The sequence below is a fragment of the Necator americanus genome, chromosome III, assembly GCF_031761385.1.
Source record: "Necator americanus strain Aroian chromosome III, whole genome shotgun sequence".
NCBI lineage: Eukaryota > Metazoa > Nematoda > Chromadorea > Rhabditida > Ancylostomatidae > Necator > Necator americanus.
This window is the reverse complement of record NC_087373.1, coordinates 13,154,947-13,176,889: the sequence shown is the minus strand read 5'-3', so window position 1 is coordinate 13,176,889 and position 21,943 is coordinate 13,154,947. Positions and strand designations below refer to the sequence as shown.

The window sequence follows — 21,943 nt, the reverse complement described above, 5'->3', positions numbered from 1 at the left end:
GCTCGGAGTTGATGAAGAGTTGAATATTCTCGATGTCATTGATTTCACTAGTGATAGAAAACGAATGAGTGTTGTGGTAAAGGATGCAAAGAATGTGGTGAAGCTTTACACGAAGGGAGCGGTACGTCTATTTTATATTCGATTTCACTTAATAGTTCATTCCTATTAATGTTTTCAAATATTTGTTTTCGGGTGAGGGGAAGGCCGGTGGATGCAGTTGCTAAGAGTTTCGACTGTGACTGCACAACCAGTAGTTTGAAACTGCCTCAGTGCCAACCATAAACATATTGGGTTACGTACGGGTTCATAAACCTCAAACGATTGTGAATTGAGGTCGAAACCGTAAGTCATGCTGATAGGGATTGATCAACGCCCTCCACTTCATACTCAGTGCACTTAACATATTTGACACTTAGCACATTTTTAGTGAATGTGTTATTTCTCTTCATTTTATGTTGAAATCTAATTGAATGTTGTTGTTGATTTTTTTTCAATGTCATCAGATGAAGCTTATTTAAAGGCATCACCCTACGAATCTGAGGTGGCCCGGATTTCAGGTGGAGTATTCTTATACAGGATAGTATATTATGGAGAGGGGTGTGATTCCGTCCATTTCTTCCTAATTGCCGTAAAAACCGCCCGAAAGATGCGGCGCATGCACAAGGCTTGCGCGCTCCAATCGAACTCGTAAAAAATAGTGCGCCGGAACGCTCGAAGGCCCTTTTCTACGGTATTTAGGAAGAAATGAACGGAAACACCCTTCTCTCAATAAGCTACGATCCCGTATACGATACCCCACCGGAAATCCGTACCACCCCAGATTCGTGGGGTGATGCCTTTAAGATAATTTGTGACGTATGTACAAATTTCGAAGTGTGCCGTACGCACGAATTTCATAATGTTTTTTGAAGTTTCGAATGTGGGTCTGCACCATTACAACTCACATGAATTCTAAACAAGTTACCCGACTTAAAAGCAGTGTACACACCTTTATGATGGGGGTCTGTCTCTGGTTACCGCCGGTCAACATTTCCTCGAAGAATTCAATTTTTATTTTCGTATGTATATTGGAAAGGTTTGTTTTAAGGATACCATGGTTTTGGAGCGGTTAGTTCCCGGATCTGAAGCAGATATCAACGTTTGTCATGAACATCTGGAAGATTTCGCCTCATTTGGTTATCGTACGCTGTGCTTTGCGATGCGAGTTATACCCGAGGTGTGTGTGTGTTTTTCGACGACTACTGATCAACACATATTTGGGTATATTTATGCAGGACTTGTATAAACAATGGGCAAATGAATACCATGCGGCTGGAGTGCTGATTGAAGGAAGACAAAAGGCTCTCGCTGATGTGGCGGAGAAGATCGAAAAAAATATGACTCTCGTTGGAGCCACTGCTATTGAAGATAAACTACAAGAGGTACGTATTTTCATCAGACTTTGGGAAAACCTCGTAGCCCGCTTGCCCTTCTTCTAGTATGTCCCTGAAACTGTACAAGCGCTAATGGCCGCAGACATGCGTGTATGGATGTTGACAGGAGACAAACGGGAAACTGCCATTAACATTGGTCGGTTTTGATTTCACAACTTTCCATTGTCATTATTTGAGATGGAGATAATTAAAGATTTGGTGCTAATATTGTTGCATTATCAATTTTAATGGAGACTGCTCTGCTGACAGATCATGTAATCATATCACCGGGATGAACTTTCTAAATACCTTGTTATGAAGTTAAGGAACTGTTTTTAGTGTTGCACCCGCTCTATCACATCCTTGTTATTCGTTCTGCTTTATAACCATCTTAAAGGCACCACCCCACGAATCTGGAGTGGTACGGATTTCCAGTGGAGTATTCGTATACGGGATCGTAGATTATTGAGAGAAGGGTGTTTCCGTTCATTTCTTCCTAACTGCCGTAGAAAACGGCCCGGAATATACGGCTTCGAGCGTTCCGGCGCACTATTTTCTACAAGGAGTTCGATTGGAGCGCACCAGCCTTGTGCACGCGCCGCATCTTCCGGGCCGTTTTTACGGCAATTAGGAAGAAATGGACGGAATCACACTCCTCCAAATATACTATTCCGTATACGAATACTCCACTTGAAATCCGTACCATCTCAGATTCCTGGGGTGATGCCTTTAACTTCTTTTCTGCTAATGTTAGAGCTAGGACAAATTCTAAGATTTGATGTACACTGAGTGATTTCTTCCTTCGAAAATTAAGTTTCTGTTTTCTAGTAACGAAGCTTGCTATTTTGCGTAGAATCTCCAGTTTAGTGGAGTTATGCGGTTCTGTTCGGTTTACATACAAAATTTTAGCTCACTCATGTGCCCTCTGCAATCCTGGTACAGAACTTCTCACTGTGGATAAATATACGTTTGAGGAGACGTACACCAAACTCGTACAGTTAGCTGAGCGGTCGAAGCAGCTTGATGACGAAAAAAAGTACGGCTAACGTGCTATCGCATTACTCTATAGTTTTTAATGTGTCTTCCTTCTTTCAAGGGAGTTCGCAATGGTGATTGATGGTAAATCGCTCGTACACGCTCTGGTTGGTGAATGCCGTACTTATTTCGGTGAGCTTGCGTTGAGATGTCGGGCCGTTGTTTGTTGCCGCATGAGTCCTATGCAGAAGGCTGAGGTAATAGCTTCTGCAGTTTTTTTCTTGTCTGACCTGCTGTTTTGCTCTTACACTGTTTTGATTTTTCAAGGTCGTCGAAATGGTTCGTAGCATTGGAAATCATGTTGTGATGGCCGTTGGTGATGGCGCCAATGACGTTGCTATGATTCAGGTCGGTTAAACTGTTCGAATCAGGTTAAACTGTTTCACATATTCATCACCTATTGAAATGGTTGACTCACTTAGGCTGCAAACGTTGGTGTTGGAATCTCTGGAGAGGAAGGATTACAGGCTGCGTCAGCGTCTGACTATGCTATACCGCGATTCCACTTTCTGAGAAGGCTACTACTGGTGAGGTTCTGACGGGAAAAGTACTCAGCAAAGGGAAATCTTTTTACTCCATAAGGAGTTTAGAAGGCACCTTTTTGTGGTTGTTTGTAGATTAGGGATTTGTTGTTGCGGGAGGACGAAATTTAGCAACGCAAAATTAGTTGGTGGGTGAAAGCGCTCACTGAACCTTCTAACAGTAACTGGAGAGCGCATTAAAAGCACTTGTATTATTGTGGCCGAATAGAGATCCACACCGTTTACGTAGTAACCAGAAAAAGAAGGACACTTCCTTGAATACTATGATTTTGATGTATGAATTACGAAAGGGTTATGTTGTGTTCAGCAAACCTTCTTATCTGAGATTCACCCCATATCTGATATTATGAGAAATTCTAGGCATATTACTTCAACTGACCCCACAACTTTGATAAGTAACAGTTGCTCATCTAAACGAAGCGAAACTACACCATCTTCTTCTTTATCTTACTGTGTCGCCTACTTTAGGTTCATGGCGCTTGGAATCACGATCGATCTGTCAAAGTGATACTCTACAGTTTCTACAAAAACATTTGCCTGTACATCATTGAGCTATGGTGAGTAAAACTGTTAGCGAATTGATTTTTTCGCGTCATCATTCGCTGAAGGACTTTGTGTAATTAAAGTGAAATGAAATTTATAAAGGGAAGGTCCTGAATGTTACGCTCCAAAGCAATGAATGTTCTAAGACAGTTTGTATAAGATAAGCAATAATATCAGATTAACGAGAGACGCATAGGTTTGCTATCTTCTCGGCCTGGTCTGGACAAACGATTTTCGAGAGGTGGACTATCGGCCTATTCAACGTTATCTTCACCGCATGGCCTCCAGTCGTGCTTGGATTATTTGATCGACCTATTGCAGCTGATCAGATGATGCGATATCCATCACTGTACCACAGTTTTCAAAAACGATCTTTCTCAAAAGCGGTTCGTATCGTATTTGTCGTGAAAAATTCATATAACAATCTTTTCCATTCAGAGATTTTTCCTCTGGATTGGTATGGCTCTGGTCCACTCGCTTTCATTATTTTTCCTTTCTTACGGGTTCCTTGAGACTCAAATTGTTTGGGGTGACGGGAGGACGGGTGGTTGGTTAATGTTGGGGAACAGTGCGTATTCGGTGAGTTTTTCATATATCTATGTGTTTCTGAACGGGTTTCTTATACGAAGATGTCTAGTTTGTTGTGGCAACGGTTTGTCTAAAAGCGCTCTTGGAATGTGATTCGTGGACATGGCCGGTTGTTGTAGCCAGTATAGGATCAATAGTTCTTTGGCTGCTCTTCTTGTGTATATATGCAGCCGTTAGTATCTCCTTTACAATTTTCTTCATATGAAGTGGTTCAACTTGGGGTGTTTTTTCTAGGTATTCCCAGCGATTTCGCTACGAATTGGAGCCGATATGGCAGGTATGGCATGGATAATGATGTCGTCGTCATTATTCTGGCTCGCTTTGTTATTCATACCATGTGCTACATTGGTATGGGACATCGTCATAAAAAGGTGGATTTTTGTATAAAAAGTTCCTTTAGTGTTTTGCGCCTAAAGAACGAGAGAAGTAATCCATCATCAATTTTTCATCGCTTTTTATCGAGATCGTTCATAAATGGGACATTCTAATCGAAGTGTTTTTCGCGTTGAATGAAAATTACTAAGAGATGAACTATTTTATAATAAAAAAAGTTTTTTTATTGCCTTTCTTGATCGAACTAGTCCCAACTATTTCGAGTTTACTTTTATTCTCAGTGAAGAAAAGTTGCGCGACATCTTGACTAGAATGAAATCCGTACTGCTTCCACGGATTGCATTTTTATCGATTTGTAACGTGGTTTTGAGAATATTTGGTGATTATCCGCTTCTTGACTCCAAATAGAATGCTCTGGAAATTGGAGGAATCGAAAATGTTCAAAATCTTGCAAAAAAGAAAACTCTCAGAGCGCAGAACAGCAGAAAGAATAAAAGTGAAATGGGCACAGGCTCTCTATTCCGGGGCTGCGATTTGCTATTCTTGCTAATTATACTTCAAAATGCTAGCTTTGAAATAAGTGAAACAGCGGATTTCTTGTGGCTCTATTAGATCTCATGTAGGTCAGAGATGTCCATGAGCAAATATTCGATTTTTAAAAATCGGTTTGTGTAGTCCTCATTCGTGCTCCAAATCAGCCAGTTAAACACGTGAGCACTTTATTCGGTGTGAAAAGCACTTTTCCGATAATCTGCAGCATTAACGGATAAACGGGTGGTTTTTCGTAGTGTTGCTGTATCATCCGATAATGCACTACATTGCTACACAGACTAGTTATTTTCAGCAAATAAAATGTCTGTATAATGGATAGGGGCTTTTTGAATCCACTCATACGTTGCTATTATGAACAATATGACATTCATCTATTGCTGAAGGCATTGGAGTTCTTATTTCCACCACAATAACAAATAGGCATTTTTAAAGATATTGTTAATTTGTGCAAATTTGATGAAAGATACTGTTGTCTCGAGATCATAAGACGTTTGAAAGAGGCTTGGGAGACCAATTTATTTCTCTCAATTTCTCTCAAATTGTATCCAAACATGAGTGTCGTCCTTGACTGCTGAAGCGTCCATCAAAATTTGTTAGCGCACGAGTTTAACGGTGAGTGAATAGTAGCAATCGTGCACAGTTACCGCTTTCCTTTTTGAATTTTGAATCTTCTCCGTGGATAAAATTCTTTATCCAAAGATAGTTTCATTCATCTTTTTTGCGATATGTTCCGTTAAACTCGTACGCTAACAAATCTTGATGGACGTTTCGGTGGTCAAGGACGACACTTACCTTTGGATACAATTTGAGAGAAATAAATTGGTCTCCCAAGCCTTTCAAACGTCTTATGATCTCGACAGTGTTGAACAGTATCTTTCATCAATTTTAGTCGCCTTTTAATGTACTAGCCCCTAGTTGTACCCAGCATCATGGGACTATGTGGGCCTATATGTATGGGTCTAGTGTTGCTCCTTGACGCGTAACGCTACCATTTATTCAATCCAGCGGTTCTTCGTGTATTAGAAGATGTTATTAATTGTCTTGAAGGCGATCCTTTCTTTATGTGTGGATGCTTGATCTTGATAACTTTTCTCCGTCATTGCAGCTTCTTCACGATCGCTTATCCTACTCCAAGAGAAAAGGCTGTCATGCGCTTAAAAAGCACTGGATCAACATCCGGATTTGAACGGTTAGCCAGGTTTGTTTCAGAACGTAGTTTAGCTTTGCACGTATCACAACTTCTCGTTGCTAACATCTCAAGAAATTCTTGGTTATCTTGCTGGGGTTACTCATTTCGGAGTCCAGTACCGTCCTAGCGGAAAAAAAGATTTCCAAGTGTTTGATAAGCTAATTGTCTAACCAGCAGATTTGGGAGCTTGTAGCTATGCCTTCGTTTGCACACTACCATCCATTTACTGGCAAATTTTTAGTACTTTAGCTTGTTCTAGACGCTGCATCGTCCGTGCGCACCCACTTTAAAACGTGTTTATTACGGTGAATTTCCTATCGTAATGAGTCGCAATGCCATGAATGTGACGTTTTTGTGTGCTATCCTTTGTTGCTTCCCTTTCCTCTAATCCTTATATTTCTCGATACGCATGTAGTGTTGATGTTCCTTCTCTTTGTAGTGACGTTTTTGTGTGATTTGGTGTTCGACTTCAGCAAATCAACACGGACTGCCACATCCAGCAAGTCTTCCCGCTCCCGTCCACAGAATGGTACTTCATCGAAGAGTTCGCCAGAAAGGTCGGAACTTCGAGGTCACGACAATCTCGGATTGGACTACGGTAGTACAGAGATGGTGACGCTCGGAACCTCGAGCTACGAACAAGCGCATGTGACGCGGATTGCCGTCCGGCCGGAAGAACTGTAGCCGGTGTAGGCGCTGATTCTCAGACTATTGATCTCGACCTGCTGCTCAACTACAGCATGTGGTTCGTGTCTACAGTGTAACGATTTTTTTTGCGGATAATACACAAATTTCTTTGACCATTCTTACCTGAATGCTCAGTAAGATGCATAGGCCGGTTCTAATTATCTCTGCTACAAGATCCCAGCTGTTTTTTCTCCAAGCTTGAAGGTCAGAGCATGAGACTAATTCTGCTTGCCACTTCATTAGAACTCAGTAATTCATGACTAACAAAATACTTATGATGGTTTTGTTTTGACGTAGATTGCTATCCGAACTCCCATAACTCTTCCGTGTAGCAAAACTACGTTTATCAAACCCCATTGCCCTCTCCCGCTTTGCAAGTTATGGGAGGAAATTTTTCTAACAGAGTTTCTGGCTAGCAGTTTTAATTCTGCCAGATGGTTTTCCGCGTTAATGCGATTTTGAGTTTTTCAATAATCAATTCTTATCTGGAAAACAAAAACTAATGCCTAAATTATTCATTTTTTACTTTACACATTAAATTGTGTAAGCAGAGTTAAAATACTAACACTAACTAGTGGGAGAATTCTTTTTTTGTCAGACTTGAATCAGAAAAGAAACCCTAAAGGAACACGAAGTAAAGGAAGTTGTTGAAAAATTGATACATATTTGACTAGAGCTGCTTTTTAAAAAAGAGAGCAAAGAAGAAAGGGTAAAGAGACTTTTAAAGCCAACGTACCACGAAATTGACGTAGTACGGAAAGAAAACAGTTCCAGCGAAAACGTAGAGTTCAGGTTGTAGATTATGGAAACGAGTGTGACCATGCTCACTTTCTTCTTGTCCTAAAAATTGGCGTGGGAACCATTTTAGCTTCTACGAGCTACGTTATAATGCGCACTCTCGTACACGCTCTGCTCCCTTCAGCAACATACGTGTTGGTTGTACTTGATTAGGCTGCTGAGAAGACCGCATTGATCTTCTACCGCTTGCTCGTGGACGCGGCATGTTCACAAGGATGGTCGATTTCGTAAGAAAGACCGCCGTCTTCCATGCCTTTTTCTGCAACGGTTAAGGGAAGATGAGCGGAGGCACCATCGTTTCCGCAATCTACAACCTGAACTTTACGTTTTTCCTATAGTCTCCACAATACGTCATTGTGATTCCGCTTCCTTCGAGAACAAGTCATGTTTCATTGTTCTTGTTCGTGTAATGCTTTTAGATTTTATTCAAGTCGCATTTTGAAAAAAAAAAAACGATATGATTTGTTACTATTCTAAATGAGCTCGAACGATACCCTTAAGACGATCCTATCTTGGAAAAGTTATAGTACCGCTAAAATCCAGACGTCGTAGTAAATTTGAAAAGTGTTATATTGTAGGAATATTGAAAATGAATATTGAAAAATGTTGAAAACTGAAATGTTGAAAATTATCGCAATACGTAGAAATTAATACGGATGCCTGAAAGGTAAACAAATCTGTCGGATTGTGCCTGTTACCATACCAAAAAGAAGATGATCGAAACATTAGGCTACCTGAGGTTTGATGCATTTTCAGTGCATTAATTATTGGGATTGGGAGTAAACAACTGATATAAGACATGGGACAATTCTGACTTGAGAGTTTAATTTTAAATTTTACGATGAAAACTTTAAAAGATATTCAAAGGATCGCGATATATGCACATACGCATTTGTTTTGACAGGAGAATAGTCAGTTGTTGTTTGAGGTAATTTTTTTCTTAGCTTAGGACATATATAGAGTGTATAATTTTTAGAATGGGTTTTCCCATTGTAGAGGTCCTTGGTCTCGAATATACTTCTCAACAACTTGGAATTGAAATCATCTGTAATTGCTTGAACTGCGCTTAAACGTTAAAATTTTGGATGACTGGTAGTATTCTTAGAAATGTCTCTCGATCCAGTCATCATCGCGTTATTTGCTGCTTTCATTAATAGATGTTTATTTCCGATTTCTATGTACAGTTATGAGTTTTTTCCTGAACGTCGTGTCACTGGTGTCCTGAAGCATGTTCAAATGTTCTTTTTCTGAATTACAGACCTTAGTTGCTCGGCAAGGGTTTGCTTTCGTAGCTTACGCTTACCTACGTAGTACGCATTGAATAGCGATCATGTCGTTTTTCGGTATAACATCTCCGACCTCCCACTGCTTCTGCTTGATTTTGCAGGGAATTATCGGAAATATATGTTAATCATCCGGGATTAAGTTCTTACCTACTCGTCCAGTCATGCTCATCTACACGATCATACGATTCAGAATAATTCGTTCTATGGCTGCGCTATGGAGTTTGCTCTTTTACTGAAGCCATTGCAAAATTCCTACAATAGATTCAGAGGACGCATGTGTCGGCATTTTTATAAGACCCGCATGACATTTGAATGGAAGTGCTGTTCTCGATTGCGACCAAGTTTGAACTTAGCCTTAATCGCAGTGTATGACTGATCTTCTCGCGATCTAATGAACCATTGGACCGTTCATTCGAAAAATGTGTTGAGGAGAAGGTGTTATACCAAAGTGCGACGGTGCTTAGGGTCCATGTCGGTGCGTTAGTAGTAGTGTTGCAGTTATTCCTCAACAGTGCTGGAGAATGTTCGGCTTCTCCGTGACTCTTTCCGTTCTGGGCGACATCATAGTGAATCATCGCTCTCACTTGCCGAACAAGCTAGATGTGAGAATTTTCATAGAAATGATTAAAAAATATTCACATCTTTGAATTGTCGTTGTATTTCAGATGGATACGCATTTTCACAAGAAGAGGATGGTGCAATTGCGCAAACTGAACTGATTCGTAACGTTGATTCAACGCGCACGAAACCGTCAGGAATGTGATGGTCGTGTTCCATTTAGTTTCATTCGGGTCCGTTATATCGAGTTCATTTGTTATTTGTGTTTCTGTTGTGATTTATTTACGTATAGTTACTTTTCACTGGTATATTTAGTTTGCCGAAACTTCCCGAGTAGTTTTCATTCCTTAATGTGATGGTTTCCTTTGTAGAACTCGACGAGATTTTATTTTGTGCCTTGTTTATATAAGTGTTTTTTTGTTTCTTTTGAAAGTAGTTAAGCCTTGCTTGTTGTTCTTTTCTTCACTTACGTTAATGCACCAGGTGATGTTGTAGAGCTTTTCGAGAGCTGAATGTCCGCAGTTGAACGCTGGTAAATATCTGCAGTTGTTTTTGCTACATTTATCTCAGGCGTGATGACAACGTTTATGCGGTATTTTAAGAAAGTGTGGCTTATGCAGATTAATAATGTTAATGTTGCTGTTGCTATGGGCATAAATCTCCAAGTAAAATTAATAAAAGACTGTCAGATAGATTGTTCTGTGAGCCCCACAGTGGAACTCTCGCGAAGCTGATCTATGATAAAGGAAGCAATTCTTCGCAGCAGAGATTGTCGTTGCGAATATTCTCACATAATGAGCCTTTTCGTTGAATAGGAGGTACACTAACACAGTGCAATTGTCATAAAGGTAGATTATTCTTGTAATTATTGTAGATCATTGGGTGACAGCCAGACACAACTTCCTCAACAACTCACATAGCAGTTAGCGGTCAGAATGAGTTACAAAACCCTAGCGATCAAGCAGCTCCTGCAATGGTGCACCAGCAGAAAGCGATCGAAATTCTCATGAAGAAAATAGCCAGACCTAGCGTTTCTCAGAAGTCCACTTAAACCGCTCGTTACGAAGGATAAAAAAGTCTACTTATTACCGAGAATAGGACGACTGTTTTGGTTTCTGATTCAAACGGCACACAGACAACTTCGCAGCTGACGTTGACAGCCTGAGAAAAAAAGAAAAAGATGGCGAAGAGCCGCTTCAAGGTTTCATCCATAGACATTTGCGCTCACGCCCCACTTCCAGTTGGAGACAGGCGCCTACGCCACCATTACTTCACACAACTTTACAAAAACTATAAATAAGATAGATGTATTGTATGCGCATGTAAAAATTCCAGTTGGGAAGGTATCCATGAAGGGAGTGCATGAAAATCAATAAGAAAAAATAATAGTGGAGAAATGTAACGTTAGAAAACACGTTATAAAGACCAAAAGTGTTTTGAAATGTGGTCCAATTAGTTAGTATTAGTTCGCAGTTTGAAAATGAAATGAGTAAGCTCGTGCACGAAGGATCCTACTAGTACCATCACTAAAAATACCAGTCCGCTAAACTGTTTTTAACACGTTGGTATCACTATGCTCCTCCTTCATAGTTTTTTAATACCGCTCAGAAGAGCGAGTCGCCGACACGTCCTTTCGGCCGTGCCACGGTCCTCAGCGCGACAAGTCGCGTTCTTCCCGCTCGCAACTCGCCCGTCTCCCGTTCATCGCGGTGGACAGGTGTCGCTTTTTGGTTGGGATTGCGAAATACACACTACAGAAATGATTCTGTATAGTATGATTTCAACCATATGGTCGCGATACTACTCGCGAACGACACCTGCGCCGTATCCGATCGGCGTTTACGAGGTGATGCTAGCGTGAAGGAAATGGCTGGATGTGGAAACAGCCGTGGAGATTGGTAGGAGTAATATTGCTCAGTAAAAAACAATGAAAAAATGAGTTCAATATTTGCGGTTGTGAAGCCATCTATTTGCGAAAGAAACTTGCTCTTCAGTCCTTAGATTTCTACCAATAATTGTGGACAATCTTTGCTGTTAGTTATTCGCTTCTCTGATCATTGTCTATTTCTTTTGGTTACGAAAAATTCTGGATAGCACCAGTTTTAAAAACCGATCACTCTTGTAGCTTTTAAGAAAAATGAAACCGCGCGTCTACTGAGAAAGAGTGTGCCAAGTGTTCTCCGCTGATTACCGCGACCCAGCCATCGATCGAAGAGTTCTTCACCCGTTATACGGCATCCACTTACCTGTGCGCGATACGCAGCACCTGTAATTCTGTGCCCTTTTTGAGGTACGCAGATCAGCTTTGCGCAGAGGCGATAACGTGACCAATGAGGCTTTGCCGAGGTGCGTTTATTGCTGGTTGAAAACTTTTCCCAATTGCCCGCGATGGCCCCTGAAACACGGGTGTCATACGCAATTTTTGAACGCTCCAAGGGAGCAGAAATGTGTTTGAAGTCGTTACCAGTGTAAAGTACTAGGTGGAGGATGTCGAAAATTGCAGGAATCAGTCAATCGCAGTCATCTGCACCCGCATTCGAGTACTCCTCAAGGCAGCTCGAAACTGCGACTGACCGACTTCTACAATTTTCCCAAGGGACAATTTGTTCTCAGCATCATATACGACTTAAAGAGCGATGCTCTTTCGTATAATAGTCAAAAAGGGTGACTCTTTTCAAAGAGAGACTATCACTATTCTATCAAAGTCCCTACAAGTTGGAAAAATGGGAGTCAACATAATATGGTAGAGACTTTTGGTCACATAAGTTTTGATAACCTTAACTTTTGTTATTTTGGAGATGCCACTGAAGCAAATCGAGCACGAAACACTTGCGCTTGTCTACCCAGCACAGAAATTCCAACGATACATCGAAAACCCAAAAGTAGCAAAAACATCCACTACCCTTCAGCGCATCCCTGCAAGATGAAAAAACTCCTACAATTATAGGTAACATGTACAGGACGGCGGTAAGAGTTGTATCGAGCAAACAGGAAAGAACATGGCCTCCAAGACTCGCCCAAAAGTGGCTATTTCCAATGGGTACCAATGGGTTTCATTTTGCAGGGATGCGCTGAAGGGTAGTGGATGTTTTTGCTACTGGGTTTTCGATGTATCGTTGGAATTTCTGTGCTGGGTAGACAAGCGCAAGTGTTTCGTGCTCGATTTGCTTCAGTGGCATCTCCAGAATAACAAAAGTTAAGGTTATCAAAACTTATGTGACCAAAATTCTCCATCATATTATGTTGACTCCCATTTTTCCAACTTGTAGGGACTTTGATAGAATAGTGATAGTCTCTCTTTAAAAAGAGTCACCCTTTTTGACTATTATACGAAAGAGCATCGCTCTTTAAGTCGTATATGATGCTGAGAACAAATTGTCCCTTGGGAAAATTGTAGAAGTCGGTCAGTCGCAGTTTCGAGCTGCCTTGAGGAGTACTCGAATGCGGGTGCAGATGACTGCGATTGACTGATTCCTGCAATTTTCGACATCCTCCACCTAGCACTTTACACTGGTAACGACTTCAAACACATTTCTGCTCCCTTGGAGCGTTCAAAAATTGCGTATGACACCCGTGTTTCAGGGGCCATCGCGGGCAATTGGGAAAAGTTTTCAACCAGCAATAAACGCACCTCGGCAAAGCCTCATTGGTCACGTTATCGCCTCTGCGCAAAGCTGATCTGCGTACCTCAAAAAGGGCACAGAATTACAGGTGCTGCGTATCGCGCACAGGTAAGTGGATGCCGTATAACGGGTGAAGAACTCTTCGATCGATGGCTGGGTCGCGGTAATCAGCGGAGAACACTTGGCACACTCTTTCTCAGTAGACGCGCGGTTTCATTTTTCTTAAAAGCTACAAGAGTGATCGGTTTTTAAAACTGGTGCTATCCAGAATTTTTCGTAACCAAAAGAAATAGACAATGATCAGAGAAGCGAATAACTAACAGCAAAGATTGTCCACAATTATTGGTAGAAATCTAAGGACTGAAGAGCAAGTTTCTTTCGCAAATAGATGGCTTCACAACCGCAAATATTGAACTCATTTTTTCATTGTTTTTTACTGAGCAATATTACTCCTACCAATCTCCACGGCTGTTTCCACATCCAGCCATTTCCTTCACGCTAGCATCACCTCGTAAACGCCGATCGGATACGGCGCAGGTGTCGTTCGCGAGTAGTATCGCGACCATATGGTTGAAATCATACTATACAGAATCATTTCTGTAGTGTGTATTTCGCAATCCCAACCAAAAAGCGACACCTGTCCACCGCGATGAACGGGAGACGGGCGAGTTGCGAGCGGGAAGAACGCGACTTGTCGCGCTGAGGACCGTGGCACGGCCGAAAGGACGTGTCGGCGACTCGCTCTTCTGAGCGGTATTAAAAAACTATGAAGGAGGAGCATAGTGATACCAACGTGTTAAAAACAGTTTAGCGGACTGGTATTTTTAGTGATGGTACTAGTAGGATCCTTCGTGCACGAGCTTACTCATTTCATTTTCAAACTGCGAACTAATACTAACTAATTGGACCACATTTCAAAACACTTTTGGTCTTTATAACGTGTTTTCTAACGTTACATTTCTCCACTATTATTTTTTCTTATTGATTTTCATGCACTCCCTTCATGGATACCTTCCCAACTGGAATTTTTACATGCGCATACAATACATCTATCTTATTTATAGTTTTTGTAAAGTTGTGTGAAGTAATGGTGGCGTAGGCGCCTGTCTCCAACTGGAAGTGGGGCGTGAGCGCAAATGTCTATGGATGAAACCGTGAAGCGGCTCTTCGCCATCTTTTTCTTTTTTCTCAGGCTGTCAACGTCAGCTGCGAAGTTGTCTGTGTGCCGTTTGAATCAGAAACCAAAACAGTCGTCCTATTCTCGGTAATAAGTAGACTTTTTTATCCTTCGTAACGAGCGGTTTAAGTGGACTTCTGAGAAACGCTAGGTCTGGCTATTTTCTTCATGAGAATTTCGATCGCTTTCTGCTGGTGCACCATTGCAGGAGCTGCTTGATCGCTAGGGTTTTGTAACTCATTCTGACCGCTAACTGCTATGTGAGTTGTTGAGGAAGTTGTGTCTGGCTGTCACCCAATGATCTACAATAATTACAAGAATAATCTACCTTTATGACAATTGCACTGTGTTAGTGTACCTCCTATTCAACGAAAAGGCTCATTATGTGAGAATATTCGCAACGACAAATGAGGTTATGGGCAAACTTCTCAGTTTGGAAAAAATTGGAGAGTTCGGTTTCTAAGACACAACATCCCATAGCAATCTACATTACGAGAAATTTGAACAACTTGCAACATTACTTTGATTAAAAGAAGCTTTAGTTGCAACGCACGCTACGAATACGGACTAATGCCAAGTCATGCTTAACCGGGCTACCAGGGGAACGGTAAAGGGGGTTCCGGCGGATCTTCCGCGAACGCCTCCGAGACATAACGTGCCCAGTGGATATGCCGGCGGATACGCGAACTTACTTCGACGAGGTCACGCTCCAGTCGTTCATGAAGACGTAGACAACCGTCATACATGGTTTTCTAGCCACAAGGCGCAGAAAACTGCGCAGTTACAAGGAAATATGCAAAGAAGAGTGGTGTGAGATGTCGAAATTACCGAATAAGTCACAAGATGAATTGTGCAGAATGCGACATACAGTAAGCACATATTTACGCGTGTAAAATGTGCAATATGTGCACTCCTCACGCATGGTATTTCACGGCAAAGTTGGAAAATGACAACTTATTACATCTTGGGGTGGTTGCCGATGTAGTTTTTGAAACACTTTTGCTATTTTCATCTATCTTTCAGACTGATGTGAGTTTCCGCATGTTTACACGTAAATAGTTGGAGGACCCAATGGCTCTGAAGACACGTAAACTCTGTAATTGCAGAGGGTTATAAATTTTTTTTTTAAATTCAGGTCTCATTGTAGTTCCTTACAACAGTGAGCATCTTATGAGAAAATCCTTGGCTTTGAATAACTTCTAAAATAAAAGGTTCGAAGAGCAGTCTATTGGCAACCTAATCGTTTGTTTCACTGTGTGTTTTTCTTTGCAACCAACATTGAAATCGCTCACCGTGTCGCTAAGATTTTATCTTTGGAAAACTTTCAGATTTTTGGAAATTCATTTCAAAAAGGAAAGTAATTAAAGAAGTCTCACCATTATGTCAAAGTTTATTGGAAATTCGACAGGTTAAGGTTACCTCCACATTAATTTACAAGTTGAAATCAAGGTGTGCCACTGGTTATTGAGCTTAGATGAGAATGAAAAATTTATAACCCTCTGCAATTACGGAGTTTACGCGTCTTCAGGACCATTGGGTCATCCAACTATTTACCTGTAAACATGCGGAAACTCACATCAGTCTGAAAGATAGATGAGAATAGCAAAAGTATTTCAAAAACTACATCAGCAACGATCCCAAGATTTAAAAAGTTGTCATTTTCCGTCTTTGCCATGAAACACATTTTACACCACTAAATGTGTGGTTACCGTAAGTCGCGTTCTGCACAATTCATCTTGTGAATAAGTCAAAGAATAATAGTGTTAGATAGAAGTACATGGGATTTGTATGGTGTTCTAATAAAGAAAGGGAGTGAGTTTGTCTTTATATCACCTTCAGAAAGTCTAGAAATCTTACCAAAATTGAACTCTTTCTTCTTGTAAGTTCCAAGAAGCCAGAGATGAAGAAGGTCCCTCTGTCCAGAAATAAGTCAAGCTAAAAAAAAGCTTGGGAGTTACAGGATAACGATAATTCTCTTTACCGTTACTTTTGAGAGCTGGAATGTTCCGTTTTAAAGAAAATTTCTATACACGTAATTTGAAGCTATCGGATACATCCTCATTTCATATTTCACGTGAGGATTTCTCATGCTTCTTGTACGATTACAAAATTGAGATTACATCACGTCAAAAAATAGCAGTGAATGTGTCTGATTCTCCAGAACAATTTAGTAAATAGTGAATTATATCCTAGCCGGCAATGCAGCGTATGATTAGAGGTAGGTAAGCAGAGTCAGCTATTTAGGTGTCAACGAAAGTGAATCTCTTTAGGACACGCACCATCGCTAATTGCTCTTACGAGGCATGACCAGATCATGCTGGTAAATTCCGCCGGGACCCTCTTTACAAGCAAACCAAGCCACCACACCGTTTTTCGTGGTGGCTCGGTTAAGCGTCGTCAAGCCTAGCTCATCTTTCCCTAATCTTCGTAAAAAACGGCGTAGTAACCGCTTCAGTTCCTATGAGATACGCTAGAACGCTCCCCTATGTGAACGTTACGATCCTCCTAGAAGCTTCGCAAAACCTATATCACGTCAGATTCGTGGTATGCTGTTCTTAAAATCTCCTTTGTTATGACGCATTACCCCATGACCTCCTAGCGGAGTCACATGATTTCCTTTTGCCACAAAGGTGTTCTTTCATTCGAACACATAATGATCTAGCCGTTCCTCCTGGGTATTCGTCGCCGCACTGCATAAGGAAAACCAGATTAACAAGAAATGAACTCATGCAATCACTTTCTGTGAATCCTGAAGAATTCGTAGCAATTGTCGAGTAATGTCAAACGAAGGGTCATACGCAATCACCTATGTGATCGTACCGGTGACCAGTTAGGGTTATGATATTGGCGCGCGATCATAGTGTTGCGTCTCGCAAGGCTCCAGAATTTCGATTGGAAAAAAAATTTGGATTTACTCCAAGAATCCAAAGATGAACTGCGAAGAGGATGGTCTCTGTGTTGACCGGAAACTAGCAACAGCATTATCCTCCGATCCTAAGGGGCGATCTGCACTTCCACTTTTAGTTATGAGATTCAATGCCTAGGATTTCCTTTCTTGGGCGGATAGGTCGGTTTGATCAGATAGTTCACATTCTATTTCATCTTTTGAAACTCTGAAGGTGGCAATCTTGCCTAAACGTAACCAATGATAAAAACTATAACAACTTGTTGTGTGGCTCCCCTTAGAAAGACAAACACTGAATCACTATTATGCCGAGGTTTATAGAAAGTCGTATATCGATAGCTCTCGAACAGGTTACGATTGAGGATTGAGTACGTGTTGGATTTGTGTTTTCTTGTTGTGCCATCGAATGTTCGGTGAGATTTTATCAATGGGCTGACGTTACGACAACTTCGTCTTTCAAAGACCTAAAAGTGGTTCAGGGTTCTTGATACTGTGCACTCCTCATCAAACTTCTCCTCTATTCTTGTCAAGCACGGAGCACACGAAGTATAAAATGAATAGGGGTAATAAAATAAATAACAACAATAAATAACAAATAAAGAATAAAATAAATAAATGTAGAAATATAGAAAAGGAAGCGTTTTGAGGCTCCTCATGACTGTTTTCATTTCTTGAAAGTTTTTATATTGCGATGAATAGAAACGTTAGCCGACTAACATTTCTCACGCCAGATCGTTGTCTGAACTTCATCTGTGCATCGTTTCTCCATATTAAGAGCAATTACATTTCCTTGAAAGTATTTTATTTGTTATTTTACAAGAGGGTACAAAATTCAGTGAACATCAAAATCAGGAATTAAAAGCAGCAAAATGAGCTTTTGTACAGGAGAGCATAAAAAAATCACCTTCTGGCAAAAAGAATACATTCTAGACGGCCATCAGATATGCTATGTAGAGATAACGGGAGCAACAAAAATGTCCAGTGCAGTGAATAGCATCGCGGTAATTATGCAGTTCCAGTGAAAAATTGCGTAGGAATCATGATTGCACGCACTGTATAGCGGAAATACACGGTACTTTGATAGCTTGGAATTTGTGAGGTAACAAAATGAATAGTTTCCGTCAAAAAAAAAAGAATTGTAGAATAAATTGTGGAATCGAAACTTCGGTAGAGACTAACATTGCGTCGTTGTTTTGCTTTTGAATCTGTCCTCGAACATCCACAAATCCAAATGTTGGAATAGTGAGACTGCGAATTTGAGAGACACATTAAATACATGATATTTTAATAATAATAAACAAGATAATAATTTGATATTACTTTGTTTATTGTTATTTTATAACACCCAAATATTCTAATTCTAATAAAATCGTTCATTCCTGGTTGAATTGCCAAGATCACCTCTTGTTGAGTTATAGTTTCCAGTACAAACGCCTCGAAACTCCGACTAACAATATGCGTTTTTACATAGCCAAATATTTTTAGCAGCAGTTAAAGATGCGAATCATCGACACCGACGTCTTCGATTCACTGACAACAGCCCAATGGTCGCCAGGTAGTGCCATTTGATATCGATGAGAGTCCTTCAAAAGAACTAACTAAAAGAGTTTGTCAAAGAAAATGAGGGGGAATCACTTACGGATTGGTGCCGATTGGCATCTTTGACGAGTGGGGAAAGGCATGTGCGCAACCATTGAGAAAAGCTGAAATTCCATTCTGGAACTATCCTTCAAGTTGGAAACTACTCTCGCGGAAAAAAAAACCACCTCATCGACATTAAATCCCGTCTTTGCAGAAGTTTCCACATAAGGTGCCTCATATTCTGCCATCATTCTTGTAATTATTGAAGGATCATGACGCCTAGAAATGAAGAAATTGTGGATATCAGGCGGTAACAGCAGATACGGTCGCCAACGAACGCTTTCAAAACGGCTGACGCTTCTGCTGGCAAAGCGAAGCCCTGATGGCGTGACTTTCTGACACAAAGCTATCGACAGCGCAGTTTCATTGTATCTATGCGCTCCGCAGGCTTCAAGGTCAAGGTCCGCCTTTGCTGGACGCGACTCGTCTGCCGGGATGAATGTGTCTGGCGATGGCTATAAATGTTACCTGATGACTATACCTTTGTTTGAGATCACATTTGTTACCAACATATACAATCAGGGCACCTTCTTCTCTCTCCCCATCGACAAATAACGTCCACCGCGCTATTTGTTCCAAAATATTTGGAGCTGTAATCATTTCTTAGGTTTAAAGAACCTCACTTGCTCATTGACGTCGCTTTGAACGTGGCTCACCGGTGAGATCAAAAACAACGAGAATGACATGAGCGTCCCTAACATAAGAAGGAGCGAGCTGACGGAATCTCTCTTGACCGGCGGTGTCCCACACACAAAGACGAACTTTCTGGAAAATTCTAGCGATATCAATTGAAATATTATCTCACTTTAAAAATACCACCATTATAAATACATAAATAAATATAAGTACTGAAGAAGTTTGGGTGAGTACAAGTACTAACGAACATAATGCTTTTTATTAAAAATGAAAGTAACTGTTAAAATTAAAGTGAGATCTGAAGGTGAGGAATTACTTATCCTTGGCTCTCTTGCCCTGAAATCCATTCGCGCTACGTTGTGGAACAATGCAATGTATTTATTAATTTATTTGGAGGGATAATGTTATCCTTATTTATCAAAGTTATCCTTCCAGGCAAGTCTGGTGCCAATTTATCGACCTCGAAGGAATGAAGGGTTTGGTGAGCACCAGAGCAACCCTCCGGTCGATGGTGAAGACGGCGGAACCTCTTACCGACTACACTTGCGCTACGCCCACTCCGCAAGGATTTTAGGATTTTCCCATCTCGAAAGAACATTATAAAAAACTTAATAGTGTTCTTTTGAAATGTTTTTGTATAAATATACGTCTCATTTCTTCGGAAGGTGCATACACCCATGATAAATACGGTAATAAGTAGTAATAATAAAATATCAGCGATGAATAAGTTTAATTTGTGCGTTAGCCCCTTTAGCACTTATGGCGTATAGACATATACGAATCGTTGAAAAGTGATCGAAAAGGAAAATTGTCAGCGGCTAACGCCGTATTCGTATGCCTGCGGGGTTGCGTATGTGCATTAGCTCCTTCCCATTCAATCGGATCTGTGTGGCAAACCCCTTCCTGGGAGGAACATCTGCTAATTTTTTTCATCTTTCTATGCATGGCGCGTGTGTTTCCGTACCACATCCCACCATTGTGGAGTGTACTTTGCGTTCAGGGGCAAGCCACATAACAGGACAAGCTATTGTAAATTTTTTTCAAACATGGGCGAGTTACGACGTCTGCAACAATAGCGGATTTTATTGTGTTGAGGAATAAATTCGTGTCGTTCTTAATTTTCTAAAAATTTCATTTAATGACAATATAAGTAGGACTTATTTGTACTTATATATTGCCCCGTAGAGACACTGACTTTTTAGCAACAAAAATTCATCCGATCTATTTCTTTTATACATTTTGATTCTAGGGATGCAAAAATTACAGTTCTTGAAGTAGATGAAAACGAACATCCCTGACACGTTGTTCCATTTCATTACTCTAACTTCGATGCTTCAATTTGACATACGGACATTTTTCATCCCCAGTAACAATTGAAGGAAGTAATAAACGATGCTGATTTATGACCATGTGATAACGGGGATCCAAAGAAGCACAAACAACCATTTGGTCGTCTTTTTTATTATTGTTGGAACATTATTTGAGCCAAAGCAACGATCTACAAAATGTGCATACCATTTTCCGACAATAAATCTTCTACCATAAATCATATTGATATTTCTAGCCGCAATAGCTACTCCAGGACCACTTACTTGGGTGAGAATACGTCGGAGATGTTCGTTTTTAACTATTTGAAATCTTATAACACTCCCCTCTGTGAAATAGAAATAAAACCTGATAGATCGGTATGATTATTAAAGGCGAGAAATAACTCTACAAAATTTCCGCTACATAAATATGTGCATGTTCTTTAAGAAACTTGCTTATTTTTACTATAGAATTCTCAAAATTTTATCCTCTTTACCAGTTGATTAACGAACAACAAAAATATAGGCACAATAGCTAAGATGGATAGGACTTCTTACACAGACATGTTTGTTTCTGAGTGAAAAAAAAAACAAACGAAAAAAAAAAACGCGTTTCAAGTAAACTGTGAGCTTTTGAGAATCATCTATAATGCACTAGACTGGACATTTCTCCTTAGAAGGTTCTCTTTTTTTTTGCTGGTATCCACAAATACTTTCGGATACACCCTCTAGAGTTACATTTGAGACTCCTCATTAAAATTTTTGTAGTTATTTCCAAATCGTAACGGCACTAGAACTTTCACTAGTACAGTTCATATAACCAAAAACCGTAGTAGTGCTAAACAGAAAAAAATAACATGGATTTTTAATGGCACTTTATCACACGAGCAAAAAAAGTCACCGTTCCGTCGTCCAAATAGTAACTGATATGGCGGAAATCGATTCCTATAGTGAATGCTGTTGATTCCTCGAATTTTTTATCGAAAAATCTTTTGAGAATTGCCGATTTTCCAACTGAAATAAAAGAATAAAACGAAACCTTGGAAGCCTTGGATGTACAGATGAAATTTTCCTACCTGAAGAATCTCCAACCACAACTACTTTGACATCTGTTGCATCGGACGCTGTCAT

The 21,943-nt window shown here is 40.4% G+C and overlaps 3 protein-coding genes across 5 annotated transcripts in view; 2 read left to right on the top strand and 1 right to left on the bottom strand.

Moving 5' to 3' along the window:
* RB195_009443 (uncharacterized protein) overlaps positions 1-9,728 on the top strand; it is a gene marked incomplete at both ends in the record, with an annotated part of 30,645 nt that extends 20,917 nt beyond the window's left edge. For 2 of the 3 annotated variants that reach the window (XM_064189997.1, XM_064189995.1), the window contains 18 exons: positions 2-121; positions 1,088-1,216; positions 1,275-1,421; positions 1,479-1,569; positions 2,322-2,448; positions 2,509-2,644; positions 2,715-2,795; positions 2,870-2,974; positions 3,458-3,546; positions 3,729-3,918; positions 3,971-4,111; positions 4,170-4,292; positions 4,355-4,491; positions 6,111-6,203; positions 6,668-6,751; positions 6,802-6,939; positions 9,464-9,567; positions 9,631-9,728. In XM_064189997.1, the coding sequence (XP_064047579.1) occupies positions 2-121; positions 1,088-1,216; positions 1,275-1,421; positions 1,479-1,569; positions 2,322-2,448; positions 2,509-2,644; positions 2,715-2,795; positions 2,870-2,974; positions 3,458-3,546; positions 3,729-3,918; positions 3,971-4,111; positions 4,170-4,292; positions 4,355-4,491; positions 6,111-6,203; positions 6,668-6,751; positions 6,802-6,939; positions 9,464-9,567; positions 9,631-9,728 (2,133 nt within the window). The remainder of the gene's footprint in view (position 1; positions 122-1,087; positions 1,217-1,274; positions 1,422-1,478; positions 1,570-2,321; positions 2,449-2,508; positions 2,645-2,714; positions 2,796-2,869; positions 2,975-3,457; positions 3,547-3,728; positions 3,919-3,970; positions 4,112-4,169; positions 4,293-4,354; positions 4,492-6,110; positions 6,204-6,667; positions 6,752-6,801; positions 6,940-9,463; positions 9,568-9,630) is intronic. The other variant, XM_064189996.1, reaches the window with a different exon arrangement.
* A 370-nt stretch (positions 9,729-10,098) lies between these two features.
* On the top strand, positions 10,099-11,425 carry RB195_009442 (uncharacterized protein; the record flags this gene model as incomplete). Its single annotated transcript, XM_064189994.1, has 2 exons — positions 10,099-10,224; positions 11,297-11,425. 2 exons carry the CDS (start codon positions 10,099-10,101, stop codon positions 11,423-11,425), a joined length of 255 nt encoding a protein of 84 aa, XP_064047577.1.
* A 7,330-nt stretch (positions 11,426-18,755) lies between these two features.
* Positions 18,756-21,943, bottom strand: RB195_009441 (uncharacterized protein; the record flags this gene model as incomplete). The annotated part of the gene is made up of 7 exons (XM_064189993.1): positions 18,756-18,811; positions 18,868-18,931; positions 18,995-19,088; positions 19,351-19,459; positions 19,526-19,634; positions 21,714-21,826; positions 21,889-21,943. The coding sequence occupies 7 exons, from the start codon at positions 21,941-21,943 to the stop codon at positions 18,756-18,758; spliced, it is 600 nt and encodes a 199-aa protein (XP_064047576.1).